Here is a 21107-nt window from a genome sequence, read left to right as displayed (position 1 = left end):
CCCTTGCAATTACCCACAGTGCCCTTATGCTGTCTGGGAAGAATGAAAAGGATTGACGTCTTTGTGGCCATCTGCCGCCCTCCCGTTCCTCTCCCATCCCTCACTCTCTCCTGCACATCTCTAACTCTTCTTTGAGAGGATTAAGTGCGTTGGTATCTCTGTGTGTCTTTGTCTCATCAGTCCGTGAGCGCAGCCTCGTGTGTGATGCGTGCACTCGGTCCGCGTGTCTGTTGCAACTTTTCCATCCAGTAATATCTTTGTCTTTAGTCTTTAGTTACCGAACACTGACGCGTGTCCCCTTTCGACCGCAAATCCCTCCACAGATTGTACAAGTTACTTAAGAGGAAACACAAAAGAATTGCAGTTATTTTAAATAAATCTCTAAGATTTTATTCCATACAGTATACACGACCTGGAGCTGTGAATCTGAGTTAAGACTTGAGGATGTAGGGAGGCAGTTGATGAAATAATATTTAAAATGAAAGGCAGTTCAGAGGGGAGACGAGACTGACGAAGCTATTTTACAGAAATCAAGAACTCGAATGGTAAGTGAGAGTAAAAGTGAAATAACTAGTGAGTTTAAACATACAACAAAATCAAAACAGCATCTTGCCACCAGACGACAACAAGAAAATACAAAACATGGATAATATAGACAATATTAACATCAAGAGCGAGCGCTGTGGGGGAGAATGAGGTGGCGTGCAAGAAGAGCGCCGAGGGTGAAAAATGAGACGAAGAAGGTGGAGAATTATAAAAATAACATCTGCTGGTTGTATGTTTCTCTCATTTACACCAGAGTTCTTCAGCTCATTTAGAGGACTAGTTCCACATTTTGGGACGATATGCTCATTCAAGAGTTGAATAAGACTATCTTAGCAGTTAGCTTAGCTTAGCATGAAGCAGGAGGAAATAACCAGCATTAAAACGACAAGCTGTGGTTTTACGGACATTTACGTGCTAAGATATGCTAACTAGTAAACTTCAGTGTTAAATATTTGGAAGAAACTTTTTCATCTAACTCTGTGGATGGAGCAAATAACCGCATTAAAATGTGAAACTGTTCCTTTAAATGTCATATTTTTTACTTCCTGCCAGGAAAACAAAAGCAGAAGAGAAAGAGCTGAGGTAAAAGATCGACTGAAAACTCTCAGTTGTGCGTTAAAAGGCCGGTAAAACGGCGGCCTCAACACCGACGCGCTCCTCTTATCAACAGCATCAACTCGCACTTTCAGGCAAACGTCAGGACGCTCAGACACACAGGAGCGTTTGAAGTCAGGAAATGACAAATGAAGACAGCGATGGAGTTATAAAAAGGAGGTGACAGGAGCAAACTGGGGAAACAACTTTCCATTTAATCTCACTTTTGCAGGGAAACGAAGAGCAAACGTCTCAGGCCTGATTTTAAGGGCCTTTCTAAGGAACGTTACAGGGTGTTGCCAACGCAACATTTTAACATCTATGCCTAATGAGCTCGAAGTGAGCTCTTCATCACTCATCCCACAGTTCTACTGGAGCAGCCAGCTCAAATCACATCTGAGGAGAAACCAGCCGGAAATCCACAGTGAGCCCTGGTGGTAAAATCCGATCACGGCAGGTCGGCCGGTGGGATGGCGTGCCTCCGATCGTAAGCCGTGTCGTCGCTCTCCTCGCCGTCGCTGACTTCCCCCAGGACCCTCTCTCTCTCCTCCTCCTCCTCCGTCTCGCTCTCTCGCCTCAGCCTCTCCCGCTCCCTGTCTCTCTCTCTGTAGGAGCGAGGCAGTGTGGGAATCTGAGAGGGCAGAGAGACGCAGTGAGAGCTCGCAGACCGTGTGGCTAACGCTAAAAAAAGATGAGTTACGCGCATGTGCACGAGCTAACAAGGACGCACAAAGGTTTGGAAACATCAGTGATTTGATCATTTTACCTCAGAACAGGGATTTAAATCATTCATGTATCACTGCCAGATTGTTGGCTCTGCTGCTCTGTGCTAACTTAGCACACCATGCTAGCATACAATGCTAAGTGATAGCAAGATCCAAACATGAGACGAGTTCACTGCCATCTCTTATCATCAGGGTCATAGTTTAAACGCTAAGCTCTGACCTGCGTGGAGTAAAGCACTGAGTGTGGATGGTTCAGGTGTTCCCTGTGTGTTCTCATGACGTCACTGTTCAGCTTTAGAACCAGAGGAAGCAGCAGAGGGTACGTACCTGGTTATCGTGGCTGGGCAGGGCGCAGTAGCCCGCCTCCGTCCTGCGGAGGAGGCGTGGGGAATGAGTACGGAAAGGCCGGGGGGAATGGGAGCAGACGGAGCGCGGAGAGGGAGAGCGGATGGAGTGTGGTGACGGAGATCGGATAGAACGGGACGGTGAGTGAGTGATGGAGTGGGACTGGGAGACGACGTGGCCGTGGTGGTTTTGTTTGGGTGGGCGAGGGGAGCGAGGGGGCAGCTCGGGCGGTTTGAAAGGATCGACCAGGTCCATCTCCGTGAGGATCGGGGGCGGAGGGATGAAATCGAGCTCCTCCTCCGGTGGGAGCATTTCTGCCGCGTCGAGTTCAGCAAGTTCCGCCTTTGACAAGTGGTCCACGATGCCGGCGCCGAATGAGTCGCCCACCACGTTGATGGAGGTACGCATTCTGTCACTGGGTGCACAAACAGTATCAGCGTCAGCGAGCGAAACAGCCACCAAGAGCTGAATGACACCAAAACCTTTAGAACCACGAAGAGGAGCGTCAGAGCACCACCCATACACCTCCACCTATCAGACACCTGACTCACAGCAGCCAGTCGACAGCGATGAGCAGGCTGATGTCCTGAGTAGGCAGGCCCACCGCCGTCAGGATCAGGAGCATGGTAACCAGTCCAGCACTGGGAATACTGGCAGCTCCAACACTGGCCAGGGTGGCGGTCATACTGGGGGGGAAAGAAGACAACACACCCGTTTTCAGAAAGGAAGAGAAACCTGATGGAGGTTCTACAGGTGTTACGCACTAACTGACACTGACAAAGGAACTTTTTTTAACACGTTTTTTACATGCACTTGAACACACCACGACAAATGCAAAAGGCAGATGTGCATCTGTTCTATGTCTGCATGAGAGGAAGAAATGTGTCAGCGATGTGTATTTAATCCATGTAAGAAAACTCAAAGACCAAAAAACAAACCAGACACTCTCACACCACCGTGACTCTCTTTAACACGTCTTATTACATATTTGGAATGAAAAGCGAGAAAACGCTTGATAAAAAGTTGCAGCTGGCGCCGTAAAATGGTGCTTTGCCGGTCAGACTAAAGGGAAACCGCGCTGACTGGCAGAAATCGCTGATTCACTGAGAGAACAACCTCTCAGCAAATGCCCTCTCTGCTGATTCAACGGTCTTAGTCACTCAGATGTCTGCCAATAAACCCGAATAATCCAGTGAACTCGGTGCGTCAGAGCCCTGAGAGCGACCGGACACCACTTCACTTTGTACAGCAGTTTCTGTGATAACTTCAGACTGAGCTATGTGTTGTGCTCTCTAGTGATGCTGCGGCCTCTGACGTGCACGTATTTGGGATGACAGTGGTCAACAATGGCCTCCTCCAACAGGTAAAAGTAGCTGATGTGGAAGTCTTTAATGATGTGAAATTAACTTTGTGTATCACACACTTGTGGACTTTGCTTCAGCTGATTACATAACAGGCCAGTAAATGTGCTGTGAATGATTTGCAGACTCCAAACTGGACTAAATTTTGTATGATTATTCTCTAAATGACAGTGTTGCTGCACCACAGGAATGACTTGCAGCATAAAGCAGGATTCGCCTGCAGGATTAAAGCTTTAACACAGATTTAATAAAGGTTACTATATTTCAGCTTTCTCCATTACAAAGACAAATGCAGAATTAACGTCCAGATTGGTGGAATACACAGATGTGGTAGAATTTGGTTTGCAGCGGTAGAACCAGGTTATACAGAAACAACAATATGACCACATCCTACACGCCACCTCTGCATGGAGGAGCTATCTGAAGGTGTTTGCTGCTCTTCTTCTGTCCACAAGGACACCAAATCTCTTAATGCTTCCCGACTTCTTCTGAGACTTAAATCTTTAATGCTCACAAGAATGCTGCTTGTCATGACATGTCTGCAATTAGAGGAATTATCAGTTCAAGCTGGTCCCAGATGTGACTGCAGGCCAGTTTGGACACCGTGATGTTTACTGCATAATGCTGTTCATCGCATCTCGGAGCTCCGCGTTACATCTCAATCGTTTCTGACGAAGCGCTAATCGTCACCCCGCAGCGAGCGAGAGATTAAGTGGAACGTTCAGCAGATTTACACACCACACATGGATCTCGTTTGGGAGCAATTTCACCACATTTCATACAATAGTCATACAGAACTTTAGAAAATTAGATTTAGGAATTTGGTGGGAAACAGACGTTGATGAAAGACGTACAATAAACAACTTCAAAGCGCCGAGCATCACGTGTGACCCGCGGCGGAGTCACAACAGGCACAGTCTGGTCCAAGCAGACTGGTTCCAATCAGACATAAACGTTTGGCTCAAACCTCAGAAATGAGAAACAAATATCTCATGACTTCCTGACTGCATGTATGTGGATTTTCAGGCAGTACTTCATCACTACCTCAAAGTGATATAAGTCGCATGAAAACCTCTTTGGAATTTTGTTTGTACTTTTATTTTCTTGCTTGACTGTTTATTTGCAATTAGGGACGGCGGCGTTATGACGTCCTTTAAAACCAACTTCAACTCACAGAAAGTTGCATCAAGTTCAAACTCTGAACCGTTAACAATCAACATACTGACATTATGTCATGTGACTTTCAGCTGGACCTGCTGTTCTGAGCAGCTGACCGCGTAAACAACAATAACGAGCAGTAACGTGGACCAAAGAGAAGAAAAGCAGGCTTGGCGAGCTTTTACATCTCAAACACGTATAATGTTTAATTTTTAAACATGTGGTTGTACTTCCTGTACAAGTACAGTTAAATACTCATTCTCCACAATCCAACCACTTAAATGACGGGCGCCATCCAGCGCGTGCCTCACCTGACAGTGACGATCTGCCCGCCATCCAGCGTGATGTCATTCATCTGGGCAATAAAGATGGCTGCCACAGCCTCATACAGCGCAGTGCCGTCCATATTAATGGTGGCGCCTATGGGCAGCACGAAGCGGGTCACGCGCTTATCAATCTTCAGATTTTCCTCCAGGCAGCGGAAGGTGACGGGCAGCGTCCCCGCGCTGAGGGAAGAGTTAGAAAAAAAGGTGCTGATGGACAAAGAGCAGAGCAAAGTGTCTGCTGAAGGATATAAAATAGGTAGACAGGTGGTGACAGACAGAAGTGCAGAGGTGAGGAGGGAGGTGAGGGGTGAAACAAAAAAAAGGAGTAGAAATTTGAGTGGACTGACAGCCTCCTCCTGACAGCTGGCGTCGGCCACTGTTGCAATCCTCCGACATGTGAATTAGAGGAATTTGATTCCCGGCCCCGCTAAGCTCGGGTCATAATATAATTAGAGAAAACGTTGATAGGATTACCCATATTCACTAAAGCCTCAGTAATGTGCCAAAATGACAGTTGGTTTCAGCAGCGACGCAGAATCCCAGGCAGGCCGAGCCAAGCCGAGCCAGGCAGGATACAGCGGGGCCAGTTTGGCTGGTGACGACTAATCCGAAGGCTTAGACGTTTACAACACGGGATCTGTCTGACATGGACTCGTCTATGATAGCCTGCGCTCACACACATTTGGCTCTGCTGTCCTGATTTGTCAGCTGAGTCGCGTAAATACAGGACGGTGCCTTCAGCCCTGTCAGATTTAACCCAAATAGCTGAAAGCCAGGAGCAGACTACGCCGATCAATCACAGCGACTCCAGCAGCTGCAGGAGGAAAGCATCGTAAAGGAAACATGTGACACACATGTGCTGACACATGCCCAAACAGAGAACCAACACACACACACACACACACACACACACACACACACACACACACACACACACACACACACACACACACACACACACACACACACACACACACACACACACACACACACACACACACGCACACCCTGCAGGCCGGCCTACCTGCTGGCGGTGCCCAGAGCTGTGATCCACGCCTGGAAGATCCCAGAGTAGAACGTGAAGGGGCTTTTTCTGGTGATGGCGAAGAATATGGCGGGCAGGATCAAGGCGCCGTGGATCACCAGTCCCACGATGACGGTCACCATGTACATACCCAGCTGCCGGGCCACCACCTCCAGGTCTCCGATGGCCGCAATCTTCCCCGCAATCAGAGAGGCGATGCCAACAGGAGAGTACCTGAACGCAGCCAGGAAGACGCATCAGAGCCACTGAAACGAGCTTCTGTCATTCTTCATGATCTTTTAAAGGCTTATATTTGTTATATATCTGTCTTATATGTATATTTCATTTTATTTTATCACTGCATCAGGTCAAACTGCTGGTGTGATGTTTTTATTGTGGTATATAAATCACCTTGCTTTGCTTATTTCTTTAGTGCCGCAGCTGATCGTTATTTTTATCATCTGCTTATGTGCACTGAAGCAAATCTTAACACTCGGGAAGCTGGAATCAATTAACATTTGTTATTTTGGATGAAAAATGACTGAACGCGTTTATCAGTTTAAGGCTCGTTTTGCCAGATAAAACAAGTCATGATGTCGATGATGTCGATGATGTCGAACACCTCATCCGTTTTTATTCGCTGTCAGAGGAGCAGATTTCACCACGACAGGACATGACGCATTCTTGGATCTCTGGTTTCCAGCGCTGGAGTGCAGTTGTTCCCGCTGATGAATACAGGCCACTGTGGGACATAAAGTCGCGTTCGAGTCGGAGCGGCTCTCCTCCCGACGGCGGCCCGCTCTCCCAGGTCAGCTGTGCTCCGGACCCCGAGCCTGGCATTCGCTGACAGTTGTTTGGTGGAGCATGGCGTGTATATGATATGATGGATGTGCTCCTCGTATGATGCGTGTTTCTGTATACACTGGACTCTGTGTTTGGCTGGCTCCATAGGCCCGTGAGTAATCTGTTTATACTGTGTGAGTGATACGAACAAGGACACAATTCCTTTGGTGTCCAGCTGCACATGGAGATGTCCTCGGAGAGCTGCGAGACAAGCATCCTGCTGTTTGTCTTCCAGCCGCCTACCCGGCCCCCCTTCCCTTCCCGTCCCTGCTCTGAGTGCCACTACACTCTGCTCCTCTGCGCGACCGGCCGGGGTCCTGCGAAGCCTCAAGGCGTGCGCTGCTCTCTGAAGACGTGCTCTCACATGCATCTTTCCAGGTCCCGCTGTCACATCCACCCACCCGCATCTGCTTTCTGCTCTAACGCCAAGTGGCTCTTCTGCCGCCGGTGGATCCATTACATTTGGAGATCTTTCACTCCGGCTCCCCTGGGAGCCCGCAACATTGTTCCGGGCCCCGGCTCCTGCTACTCCCCAGCATACCACAGACTCCGGCATGTGCCAGGGAAACCCTCTTTCTGTCTCTCCCTCTCTGTCCATCTGTCTATGTCCTTCACTAACACCGCTTCCTCTTCCTCTCTCTCCTACGCTGCTGCTTGTCTCACGCACACATTTTTGGCCTTACTCATCACTGCCACTGACCTCTGTGTGTGGTATCTCCAGAATGTCAAAGCACTGCAGCCGTCGGCTCAGTTGAGTAAAAACAGAGACGCACGCTTGCCAACACAAAAAAAAAGACACTGACCACATGATCAAGGACACCATCGTCATGATAATCTCGTTGAGGATGTTGAAGAAGTCGCACATGACCTTCCCGCGCTCGCCCATCCTGCCCATGCAGATCCCAAAGGTGATGAAGAAGCCAATCAAGCCTTGAGGGACACACAAAGCGGCACGTCAGTGGAAACTCCAACATGAGTAAAGAACCAAAAGCAGCAGATATCAACTCACCGAGGACATTCATGCCCCATTTGTACTCCAGTTTCTTCCTGTTCACTAAGATGGGCTCAGTTAGGTTTGGAGCTGCCACTGGCACCTTTTTCAGCACCGTCTGGACCTGGAGGGAGGACAGAATTCAGATTGATCAGGAGTTCAGACCAGAATCAAACTGACTCGCTGCAAACCTTGATTTCGTAACTCATACTGTGTGAGAGCAAACAAAAGCCTGGCAGCGGCACAAGGAACTGTGATTTGTGTTTAAAAAAAAGGCCAAACAGAGAACAAGAGATTCTCACATAAAGACAACAAAGGGAAAGACTAAAAGGTTGAGAGGGGAAGGACGAGTGCTTCCTGCAAAAGCAATTACGACTCCTCTGACTTCAATGACGAGAGCAAACAAAAGAAGCAGTAAAACAGACGAAGAAAGGCACAAAGACAAAGGGGGAAAAGAGAGAACACCGCAGGGAGACGAAGAGCCGGTAAGAGTCAGTAAGCTGGCGCTCAGCAGCGTTCGCCCTGCTCACCAGCAGATCTCTTACCGCGGTGGCGTTACAGATGTAAAGAGATTAGCAGTAGCAGAAGGGCTGACCTTCACCCAGGCCAACACAAACTACTACTTCTAATCATTCAGACACACACGCATAACAGAGAGAAGAGGGGGAAAAAGCGGGATTTGGACAAGAAGGCAACTGTCGCATCACGATTGAGAGCTGGATTATCGTTTAAAAATGATCAGCTTGGACAAACGTCTACGGACTCGTCCTGTCCGCCAACGGCCGGCTGAACATCACATCACTATCATCATCACTAGCATTAGTCCTTTTATTTTTTAGTTTCAAGCTTCCTTGAGCTTTCCTTTTTATGTGAGGAGCTCTGCTTGTGTTAAACTGGATGATCACTATTCAAAGGTCACATCCTAAGGACTATGTTTCATCGACCTTTGGCTCACTTGGCAGCCAAAATGCTTTGAGTTTGGCACATGCAGAAAATATTGTGAGAGTGGAGGACAAACATGGTCTCTGGAGATATCAACAACGCTCTGTAGTTCATTCATTCTGTCACTGCTTGCACAGACAGATGACTTCAGGTCTCTCCAAGCCACAGGTGTGTTTGAGATGTAAGCAGTTGAATCAAAGAGTGATTTTCCTCATTAGAGACAGATTTTTAAATTTCCTGCCCCAGTGTTGGTCTCACACCCCTTCAGATTCATCTCAGACCATGTGGTGATGCGGTAATATAACACCTCCAAAGATTTGATTCAGATGCTGAGGCTACCTGTTGGAAGCAGGCCTGGACCAGGTTCTCAGGGAAGAGGTTTCTGATCAGGTCCAGGAAGGCGTCCAGACTGCTGACCTCCTGGTTCTTCGGGGCAGCGTTCGACGTGCCTCCCCTGAGTTTGGGGTTCCCCGGGTGGATCCCCAACACCAGAATGACCCCAAGGATGGCAGCGATTACCGTGGTGGACATATAATACACCATGGCTCGACTACCCATCCTGCCACTGGAGCGGGCGTCGAGACCAGCCAGCCCTGAGAGACATGACCACTCACAATGAACACACCACGAACTGTGAATACAGCTGGGCTCAACTCTATGCTAAATTCAGAATGCTAACCTCTGTATGGCTAACAAGCTGATGTTTAGCATGTAGCATTTTAGTATGTTAGGTCGATATAAAAACACTGTTTTATTTTTGAGTTAAATTCTCTTTAAATATGTAGGATCCCAAAGGAAAAAGTTTTGGCACACCTGGTCTATACTTATAGCATGTTAGCATTTAGCATGAAATGTTAGCATTGCTCTCAAAGCACAGCTGAGGATGACAGGAATTTAGCCAATCGTTTTAGTTAGCATGTTAATGGCTTTTCAACCAGAGCTGTGGGCAAAACACTAAATTGTCAATTTGCTTAGCTGGCTTGGTTAGCCATAGAGCCGTTAGCCACCGAGCCAGCAGTACAAATTACCCTTTAAATGCTAACATAAAAATGCTAACTTGTTTACAGTAAGCATGCTAACATACTGGAATGTAGCATAATGTTTAGCATTTCAATCTTCCATCTGCAGCTAGCACAGTCATATGCAAATATCAAGCGTGTCATTATAACATACTTACAGCATGTTAGCTGTACTCTTAAAGTATGCTAGAGGCTGAAAGGGTTCAGTCATTAGTTTGAGAGTTGTCTCATTATGAAGCAAAGAGCTGGTTGGTGTTGCTACTGAAGGTCATAAGGCTTCATTCTCTGGGGGCCAGACTAGACCAACCAACATTACATCCAGTGTAAATAAAATATTGTTATTAACGATACCTGCACACGCTGGCCTGGGCTTACTGTACACTGGTTGTGTGTCTGGGCTTGACGTGTGTGAAGTTACACACCTGTGATGAGGCTGGAGATGATTAGAGGCAGGATGAGCATCTTCAGCATCCTCATAAGGATGTCTCCGGGGAAGGAAATCATAGTTAGGGCGGCGCTGTCCGTCACCCTCATGTACCGCAGCAGCATCCCAAACGCCACTCCCATAAAAACACCTGAGGACAGGAGACAAAAATGTGTGCAACAGACTGTGGAAAGACGGACGGTTTAAAGGTTATTTTCTGATGCATTTGGAGCAAGATAACTAAATTATTCAATTGCAAAGTTTTGCTTTTACACCACAATAATTTAGCATAATGGGTCCAAATTAGTTTCTTGTTAAATTTGGCTTTCAGCTGGGAGTTTTAGATTCCCATAACGACATGAATATATAATATGGCTGAAAGTCCTAAATAACTGCTATGTGTGTGCTTGGTTGGATGAAGATAATGAAGATTGATGCAAAATATCAGCAGCAAATAGAAATATGTCCTCAGAAACCATATGTTGGCAGGCCGTGAGTTTATAGGTTCTTCGTGAACTCCCTGGCCTAATACTCCTCCCAACAAAAAAGTGTTGTTTTACATCTGACATGTAAGAGACCCCTGACTGATGAGAACCGTCCACTGTAATGTAAACGAGTTTAAATCGGGGTTTAAATATGGGTGACAAATGACAGACAAAAATAACACACTTCTTGACTTAGATGGAGCTTTTTGGACAAAGAGCACAGCTATGCAGAGACATACCGAAGTGTTTACAGAGGCAGGCGAAAGACAACAACAAGCCTGAGACGCCTCATGGGAAAATGATCACGGGGTCTGTACATGTAGGATTGTGCGTGTTAATATTTGCTGCAGCGCTATTTGTTGAACAATAAAACTGACCTCAAACTGAATTCTACTCAATCAGTGAAAAATGTGAGGGTTTGGGATGTTAAATTATCGTAACCAGAAACTGAAATTAAGCTTCTTTTTTTTTTTAAAGGTTACTTGGAGCCATTGTTTTGTAAGTTTTATTCTATTTTTAACAGCGACTATCCAGCATTCATAAACTGATGGGCTGCAGTTTTAAACACTGTGAGAGTATATATATATATATATATATATATATACACACACACACACACACACATACTCTCACAGCGTATATATATATATATATATATAGAGAGAGAGAGAGAGAGAGAGAGAGAGAGAGAGAGAGAGAGAGAGAGAGAGAGAGAGAGTTTCCTGGTCCATGCATACCCATAACAGTGAGTCCCAGCAGCAGGCTGTGGGTGTTGCGGCTGCAGTGGCCGGCATCTTTATAAGCAACTTCTGTGTTGTCATCTCGCTGGCTTTCTTCTTTCTCCTTCACCTTGTTTGTGTTGGACTGGTTGGCTGTCGGCTGGTTTGTCATCCTGCCTGTGGAGACGGTTGCAGAGATGATCTTACTGCTGGGAAAAGGCATGCTGCAACATCGTTCAGCACGCGCTGGCCTGCACAGTATGCAGCGCTGCTTAATGGTGCACCCATAGCTCTTTAGCTGATTGGTCAGATGTGAAGACGCTGGATTGTTTACAGATTATCTTAACAAAGCATTCTTCTCCTGTGGCAAGTGAGAACTGCGGCTGTTGCCATTCTGGGTGGCTGTCTCTGTTCTGAAAGGAAGATTAGGGACGACCAGGGCTACCTACCACTCACTCACACAGCAGAAACGTCCTTTGAACATTTGGTTTGGGGTCATAAGCGAAGTAAGGAAGCATGACTGCAGGCAACCCAAACACAGCAGGCGACGGCTAAACAGGACATGAAGAAACATCTCAAGAGTCGTAATCTGTAATCATCCTCGGAATGGAAATCTAAATACAACTCAATATGGAGTTTCTGGTAAAGGAAGAGATACAGCTAATGAGTGCAGTAAAGAAAGAGTCAGCAGGAGCCGTGAGATGTGGCCCCTGGGTATCTGAAAAACTGACAGGTCTGACGGCTACGGGCCTGGACAAAGGCGTGAGGAGAAATATGACATTTGATCATTCCTTTAAAAAAAAAATGCAGATTCAAACTGTTTGAATATCTTTTTATGAAAACCAATACAACAAGAGACATACTACTTATATATAACAAATGACTGAAATATTCACTTGGATCATCTTGACCTACGTTTCATTTCCAATCAATGGAAGTGACGTTGTGTTCAGGGTTTACAGTCGGTGTTGTTCAACACTTCAATGTCCCAGATTTACGGGAGAAAATCTGGTAAAATATTATCTTATTATGGACCATATTTCCCATGATTTTTTGTTCAAGTGACTAATGGAGACAACAGTTTTTGAATTTTTTTCAGCATCGAGCAGCAGCCGTCAGCCACGCAACAGGCTGCAATGCAATCCCTCCGAGTGTTTCCGTACCGTCAAAGTAAAAGTGTCTCAGAACCTTTTTGTTAAAGAGTAACATCGTTTTGGTTTAACCAAAAACATCTGTTACAGCACCCCGCCAGAGCCGACAGACTAACAGTAATTTTATCACAGCAAAACAAAGACAGAAACAAAATAAAACTCACCAAAACCTTCTTGGTTCATCTTTGGTTGACATAAACAACGTATGGAGCCAGAATATTTTAACATCTAACTCATGATTATTTTTCAACAGAGATTATGACCGGAGAGATTTAAATATGTCTGATTTTGCTGGTAAAATTAAACTACTATTACTAAATTGTTGGACAACAGAAGCTCTGTTTTAGTGCAGCCGCCATAGCAGTGATGCTTCTTTCTCCTACAATTAAGCATAATTTTCACAATTGAATATCTGGATTTTTTAACAATTCAAATATAAATTATATATTTATACATACATACATATAATTAATAACATTCATTGACAGCCCTGAATGAAGTTAGTTACTGGCTAAATCCATGCAGGATAAGAGTCACCCTAGCAGCCGTGTGAAGCTGTACTTCAACAGCAGGTCTTACGCTAAATGCTACCAAAAGCATGCTAACATGAATGTTTGTGCCAAATTTTCATCCGTCCAGTTGTTGTTGGGACATTTCACGACACTAAACCACAAATGTCAACCGCATGGCGGTGGCAGAGAAAGCAAAGGACACATCGTCCAGGAACCATGAATAACTGTACAACGCAATTTTGTGCCAATTAGAGTTGAGATGCTTCACTGGATAAGTTAGAATTTTAACCTGGTGGTGGCGCTAGACAAGAAGTGCAGGGATCGCTGAAATGATAATCTGATGAAGATGAAATTAAAGAATGTAGAATGCAGCTAAATCCAGAAAAAGGTATGCAAAATTTAGTTTAGTGATAAAACTCGAGACTGTTACGGCACCTGTAGAAGTCCACATCCATCAGGTCCATCATTTACAACAACACCCTAAGGAAACATCACGTCTTTGAGCGGTCAAACAACTCCCTGATAAACACCTGTCAACTGCTAACAATTATCACAAGTCTATTTCAGCTCCTGGGTGTCAACACAGGATTGCTATAGAAGCAATCAGACTTTCCTCCGAGGCATAGTCATAACCTTCAACACGAAGAAAGAGTCAACGGGTAAGAATGTGTCCGATATCACTACACATTCAACTCAACAGAGGGAAATTCAGAGACCCCGCCACCACCATCTCTAAACATTAATTGTATATAAACACATCTGGAGAGCAGCGCAGCCCTGCCAAATCCTTGTCAGAAGGATGAATGTCACATTTACAAACAGTCTGACTCAGTGAGACAATTGCAATCAGACGTGATTATAATCCATCAGCTGAATGACTGGCATTTTCTGAAGCCGCGGGGATAAAGCTGCATACATTCACCAACGTACAGTCGACAAGCAGGAGCGCAAAAAACGTTACCTACTATTTGCTCTGCTCTCTCGCTTTCACCTCCACTCTCTCATCTCCTGCCGGCCATGTCTTTGCCCCTTTCTAGTCTCCGCAACAGTCGCCCGTCCAGGCACAAAGTCGGATTGCCAGCCTGATCTGAAATTGTATATTTTGGGGGCGGAGAATGTCCTGCCAAGTTTCAATTGCAAAGATATAATCCTCAGTGAACGTAGTACGGAGGAGATGAGGGGGAGGGTGTTCCACTGTTAGAGTCTTTGCAAATCCTCTTTTCAATCCTTATGTCATTCTTAGCTTGAACATTGTTCAGTAACGTCACTCAACCACATACACGTCAGTTATGTTTCAGCCTCACAGGGGTGAGATGGGGAAAGTCATCCTCCCAGCCTCTCTACTGAACAATGAAGTCATGGGAAAGGTGGGAAGAGGTTCTTTTTTAAACTCCAGGTCTGGTGATCAAATCACCAAGAGGCCATCAAGCTCAGACAAAGGCTGATTGGCTCCATCTGGGAAGAGTATAAACACCTTTGGTTGGAGGAGCACTGAGCTCCAACGTCTAGACGCGCCAATATTTCTTTTAACATGTGTTAGAGTAAAAATAAGGATGACTGTCATCCTCTCTGGCTGGATATTAAACCTTTGTTCGCTGAGCAGGTCAGACGGAGGCCCTGGAATAATGAAGCAACAGCATGTGTCTTGCGAGGAGGGCGGCGCTGAGGGGTATAAGCTGCAAGGACACACTCAAGGACCTGAAGCTGCTCTGCAAATCTGTCTTCCTTCCCCAACAGACAGATTATTTTCCTGCTCCAGGAAATGTCAGAGCTGCCTGAGGATGAAACGTAGCTGGTCTCTAGGAACCAGCTCTGACTGGGCTGTCCCGGTGGCTCGGCTCAACTGAGGCCAACAAAAACTATTTACGGCCTCGCAGGGTTGAATCTGACTCCTACGTTTCTAATGTCTTGCCTGTAAAGTCTTTACCAAACTACAGGCAAGAGAAACATATGCTGATCAGAGTATCAGAGCAACAGCCAGGAGAGGAAGGACTGGCCTTAGACACGCCTGTTACATCATATTACAGCTTGGCATCCCTAATAAAACGCAGCAGTTCAAGTCAGCGGGTTCAGACTGTTTGGTCGGGCAGCTTACAGTAAATCCTGGATTTCGTAGCAACATGACACAGGTATTACTGCTCAGGCAGGTAGGCTGCAGACCAGGAGGCCTTTCCCTTTGAAGGGAAGCCTAGCTCACATGTTAGTGATGAGAGCTGAGCTGAGGGTGAAGGTGGAGCGACTTCAAAGTGAGCAAAGAAACAAGGAAGGAACTCCTGCTGCTTCGGTAGTGATGGCACAGCTGCTCGCATACCCTCATGAGCCAAACAGCCACAAGACAGAACGCCTCCCACAGCGACTTTCCAAGTAATGGCGACTGGATAAACATCAGGGTCCTCAATGTAAATACTCGTGCAGTCCATCAGATGTGTGATGGCGACCTATGCAGTGCGTGATAACCATCTCAATCAGTCTCCACATGCAGCCATGTACTTACGACACATCTTCTTAATCGTCATGGTTTCCCGGACGACGGGCCGTGATGACAGAATGACTTAATCTCCCAGAAGAGCAGGCTTTGATTGCTGTAAATGAGCCCAAGCTGCTGCAGATAAAGGTGCACATACCATCAGAGCAGGACACGACAAACTACCTCAGCACTCGCTTCAGTCTGGCCGTCGCAGAAACCCCCCGTTCCTCATACGCACTTATGGTCTTACACATTAATGATCCATCCAGGTCTCCAGCCAATCGCTGATGAGGGTTCAAGAGATCAAACAGATGCTCGTTGGCTATGTATACAGCTATAAGTCCCCCCTCCCTCCCAATCTGTCGACCTGCGTCTGATCTGAACTTAGTCACTAGAGTAAGTTTCAATAGCTGTGCTACAGATCATATATTACATTACATTATTGTACACTGAACATTTTTAGGTTTTGGACTCTTGGTTGAACAAAACAAGACTGAAGACGTCACATTGGGCTGTGGGTAGACGTGAGGGACATTTTTCCTAATCTTTGGACGTTTCATAGACTAAACAATACATCACTGAAATTTAGCCACAGCGCCAAATACAACGTTTTGATCATTTCAGACAGTTTAACCACTATTTGAGAACGTGAAATTAGTGGAACACTCACATCCAAAGGGGATCGCGTCATGATGGCATACACACCAGGAGAGTGGTTTCCCATCGTATGCGTCAGTGGAACATAAACATCACCTCTGTGGATTTTATAGATAAGTTAAAGATATACATGTACAGATATGTTATTTTGAAATGTAATGTTTAAAAGGCATCTGTGTGTGTGTGTGTGTGTGTGTGTGTGTGTGCGTGTGTCTGTGTGTGTGTGTGTGTGTTTGTAAGTGTGTGCGGGTGTGTCTCAGAGGATTATTTCAAATGGTTGATTGTTTGGTGTGAGCTTTGCAAAGGGATCGAGATATAATCCCCGGCCCGCCCCTCCATCCTGAGGGAGATGAGGATGGTCACTGCAGCACTACAGCGCTGGCCCACACACACACACACACACACACACACACACACACACACACACGGCTCTGCATGGACATGTTTGAGACTGTAACTGTGTGGTTATCTTGACCAAAACTGTATCAGTGTGCAGCATCATGAAATCAATGTACTGTAGCATTCTGCAATTAGACCAATGAGGCGAGCGCCGGCAGACGCCAAACTCTGCAACTCTGCCTCCATTCTACTCTCAGAAATGACAAAAAGGGTTTTTTCCAAAGGCTATATTATTTAGTTTTCCACGCCGTCGGAGATCACAAATGGCTCTTAGTAAATATGCATCACAGCACACACATCAAATGTAATCTTTCCAGTTTGAATGTGCTATACACCCAAAACACAGCTGGAAGATATTATGCAATCTGGAGTCAGCAGCTACTTTCCCTAGCCTCCAGTCCACAGTGTGTGGTATACAGGGTTGGGTTCCTCTAGCAGGTTCCTACAGGTTCTAGCAGGTACCAGACTGGTAAAATATTCTTAAGTCTGAAACGTCTCATAGCACATCTGCTCTTGCTTATTTTTTTCTTTCTGTCACTTAAAATTGATAAAAGCTAAAACACTAAACAGATAAAGGGATTAAACTGGATTCAATATTGATTTAAGATTTAATAAAATGCAGTTAAAAGCCAAACCTTGTGTTTGTGAAGGGCAGCGTCTTGTTTTATTGTGTGAATAGTGCATCCAGGATGAAGCTACACTGATACTAGTGGAATCGGATATGTTCTGATCCTTCATACCGCTAATACACGAGTAATCTCTCCTTGCAGACACACAAGTTCTGTGCAAATATCAGTAACAGCACAGAAACAGAGGCACACACACACACACACACACACACACACACACACACACACAGTCATGTTTCCATCACTTCAGACAGCATTACATAGATTACATTCATTTCCTGGAGACTTGCCCTAACGTCAACCCAAGGCTTCACTCTCAAATTCAGTGATTTACATTACAGGGATTTGCATTTTGTCCTCACAGGAGAGGTGAATCCCCACAATCTGACTGTGTAAACTGTGATTTATGTCCCATAACATGAGTAATACATGTTCACGCACACACACATCTGAGTTTCCACGCAGTCCAAAGACCAGCGCTGCCTAATTCCTTCAACATATGCACGACTGCATCAAACACGTGTGCGGTGCATGGCTTTACCAGATCGCTCCAGCGGGAGGGCTGCACGGTGTGTATTAACCCTGTGAAGTGGGGGTCAGCGTCAATCAGATGTGCACTGCGCTCAGTCCATCAGGGGTTGGATGTCACCAGGCGCAGGTCAACACGCGTCCTCGCTTGGCATGTTTTAACATCTTAAGAGGTACTTCCTGCTCGGCTTTTGACTAAAACCAGGAAAACAGATCACATGACTTCACTGCACGGGCTGCCTGCTTGTTTTAGGATTTTAAAGTTAGTTAAAACTTCTGGCTGTCAGAACTGTTGAAAGCTAAAACTAAACAGATTCAGTATTAATTCGGCTTTGATAAACACAAACCAAACAACTTTTGCTGCAGAGGGTTCTGACTTGTGTTTGCTGACAGTTTGTTTGAGGATAACTATCTTAACTCAGTGGAAAAAACGCACATCACAATGTCCAGAAGCTCAGTGTGACATCTTCAAATGTCTTATTTTGTCTGATCAACAGTCCAAAACCCAAAGATTGTTTTACCTGACAGTGATATAAAACACTTGAGAAGCTGGAAACATTAAGTGTTTGGTTCAATAAATGAAACTATTAGCAAATGTCTCATGCTGATCAATCAACCAATCAACTGACACTAAGGTGCAGCCAGAAGCCTTCAGGGAGTTTCAGATGTTCAGCTCCCTGATCTTCACACATCTTGAAAGACATTAAACTACAATCACATAAAACACAGAATCACAGAAAAATCTTACGTTTGAAAAGCTGGAAACATCAAATTTTGGGCTTTTTTTGGATAAATGACTCAAAACATGGAAAAGTTTCTTTATATGGTTTAATTTTGATCAACTGATTCATTAATTGACAAGACTTCGGCTCTAAACAGACGTCTGGCCGGAAACAGAGAGGAAGATGCAGCCAGACACCTTCAGGGTTGTGTGTGTGTGTGTGTGTGTGTGTGTGTGTGTGTGTGTGTGTGTGTGTGTGTGTGTGTGTGTGTGTGTGTTGTGTGTGTGTGTGTTTGTCAGTATTTGAGATTGGGTGGAGTGTGAGGGAGAGAAAACACTTGAGCTTGTGAGTGTGCGTGATCTCGTCTGCATCTGTGTGTGTTTGTCCACACATGTCAAGCACACACCCCCCCCCTCCCCCCTCCCCCCCCCGGACGATAATCTGAACGTATTAATCTGTTGTTTGAACTCCTTAAGCACAGACTGTCTATCACATCTGCTCTCTTCACCCTTATAAAGCTCGTCCTATTTATAAACTTTCGCTTTCTCCTCTCGCTCCTTTTTGATCTGTCGTCACAATTTCTCCGGCGCTCGTCACTCCAGCAGGACTGAATTTCACACAGCTCATTCCCTCGTACAGTAAATCCATCTTCTCATTTGGCCAACAGACGTCTTGGAAACTCTTTATTCCAGCTTTAAATCTCTCTGATCCTCGTCTCTCTGACAGCACACAGAGGGCTGAAACAACGCTGATAACTGAGAGATACTTCAGGTCCCACATGTTCAAACAGCACAAGCCAAACTCACCACATCTTAAAACCAGCATCATCAGTCCTAAAACACCCAGCCAGCCGCCCCCCCGAGAGAGGAACAAACACACATCGAGCCAATAATCGTACGATTGAGCCCCAAACAATCAACGAGAGCCATTCAGACAGCAAACAAATCACAGCGACCCTGTCAAAGCTGACAAATGGTCCGGAGCGGCTGAATGAATGGGAGCCTGCTGGGGGGGGGGGGGGGGGGGGTGAAAGCAAGGAGGAGGCCAGGCTTACCTGCTGTGCGTCGCTGTCTCCCCTCCGACAAGAGCGAGGCATCGGGAGAGAGGAGGGACGTGGAGATGAAGGGGGAGAGGGGACGGGAGGCAAAGTCAAAGTCTTTGCGTCATCTGAGAAAATTTGCAGATTAATACAACAGCTTGGTGCTCTGAGCCCCCCCCCACCCCACCTCACCCTCACCACTCTCCACCCCTCCCTCCTTTCTCTCTCCCTCACTTCACTCACTTCCTCTCCATCACAGCTCTCTTTATGCATCACTGTATTATATATCATCCTCCATCAACAAGCGGAAAATGAGAAAGTTAGTCTCAAACCGTTTCAGAAATTAGGTTGGAGGCAGAAAGTGTCCTCTCAGCAGGGAGGGAGCAGCAGACATGAGGGGTGGAGGAGGCTGTGATTACCCTCCCCTCCACAGGAGGGCGCTATGACTCTGCCCTGAGAGGAGAAATCTGTCCAGCAGCTTCCCTCTGAGGGATCCTTTGACAGATATCAGTGTCAGTCAGCGAGGCCTCAACGTGCAGGGGGCCCATGGGTGGAGCGGCTACATACTGAACATACAAGGGCCTGGCTTTTTCCATGAACCACGGCGCTCCATCAATACACAGAAGCAGAGATAAACCTTAGTTGTGGACTTTCAGGTTTGGCCGTGCAGGAATGCAGGCGTGCGGCTGAGCTTTATGAGGGGCTCATGATTGATTTACGAGCAAAGCGTCTCAACTGTCAAATCCGATGTTGTGTCACGACGTGACTGCAGAGACATCAGACACTGTGACTCTGCTGAGGCCTTCAGGTCCAAACTTAAATCTCATCTTTACGCCTCAACTGTCGGCTCTGTGGTTACTTCGGGCCTTGCGCCTGTTAAACCCTCAGCGGGTCGTCTCGGTCTCAGCGGATGCATTAAGCAGAGCGCTTGTCGTCCATGTTTGTCTGCGCTGTAGAGATGCATCGCTGCAGACCGCCGCCTCCCCTGCTGCCCCTCTCTGTGTGAACAGCGTGTTTGACATTTGCCTCTTACAATCTTTAATTTTATCATCCTGACTGTCCATCCTGTAATTCTGCATGTCTGTCCATCCTGGGAGGGGGATCCCTCCTCTGTTCCTCCTCTCGCTCAAGGGTGAGTTTTCCTTATCCCAGTGGAGGGTCTAAGGATAGAGGGATGTCATAGAGCCATATAAATAGACTATATAAATAAAACTGACTTGACACTAATAAGCAAACACTCCTCGGTGGCACACACATGCAAACCAGGACTGGAGGGCAGGACCTAAAATCAAGGCATGATACACAAAATCTGCCCTGGACTGCGAGCTGACTGGCTGGTTGAACGTCTGGTTGGATGTGATTGGTTGCTGAGTCTGTTGTAATATTAGTTAGGATACATGCAAAGATTTATCATTTATAAGCACGATGTAAACATTTAATAAATGGTTTATAACTCTTAATGTAGTTACAAGCAGACTTAAGGACATTTTAAGTGTTTATT

At 46.0% G+C, this 21107-nt stretch overlaps 1 protein-coding gene across 5 annotated transcripts; it reads right to left on the bottom strand.

The window, feature by feature from the left end:
- Window positions 1-1234: 1234 nt before the first annotated feature.
- Window positions 1235-19760, bottom strand: slc1a9 (solute carrier family 1 member 9). 5 transcript variants are annotated; one of them, XM_070981256.1, is made up of 11 exons: window positions 19622-19760; window positions 11521-11679; window positions 10297-10449; window positions 9195-9448; window positions 7932-8037; window positions 7726-7852; window positions 6080-6313; window positions 5041-5235; window positions 2762-2896; window positions 2193-2625; window positions 1235-1771 (listed from the first exon to the last, which is right to left on the bottom strand). In XM_070981256.1, the coding sequence occupies exons 2-11, from the start codon at window positions 11672-11674 to the stop codon at window positions 1589-1591; spliced, it is 1974 nt and encodes a 657-aa protein (XP_070837357.1). In that variant the 5' UTR covers window positions 11675-11679; window positions 19622-19760; the 3' UTR covers window positions 1235-1588. The 5 variants fall into 5 exon arrangements, with proteins under 5 accessions (XP_070837357.1, XP_070837359.1, XP_070837358.1 ...); XM_070981258.1 differs by lacking the exon at window positions 19622-19760 and adding an exon at window positions 14127-14529; XM_070981257.1 differs by lacking the exon at window positions 19622-19760 and adding an exon at window positions 14131-14529.
- Between the last annotated feature and the right edge of the window lie 1347 nt (window positions 19761-21107).

The sequence above is a fragment of the Chaetodon trifascialis genome, chromosome 15 (assembly GCF_039877785.1).
Source record: "Chaetodon trifascialis isolate fChaTrf1 chromosome 15, fChaTrf1.hap1, whole genome shotgun sequence".
In the NCBI taxonomy this organism is placed as follows: domain Eukaryota; kingdom Metazoa; phylum Chordata; class Actinopteri; order Chaetodontiformes; family Chaetodontidae; genus Chaetodon; species Chaetodon trifascialis.
Note: the sequence above shows the minus strand (reverse complement) of the source record. Positions and strands in the feature narration are given on the sequence as shown.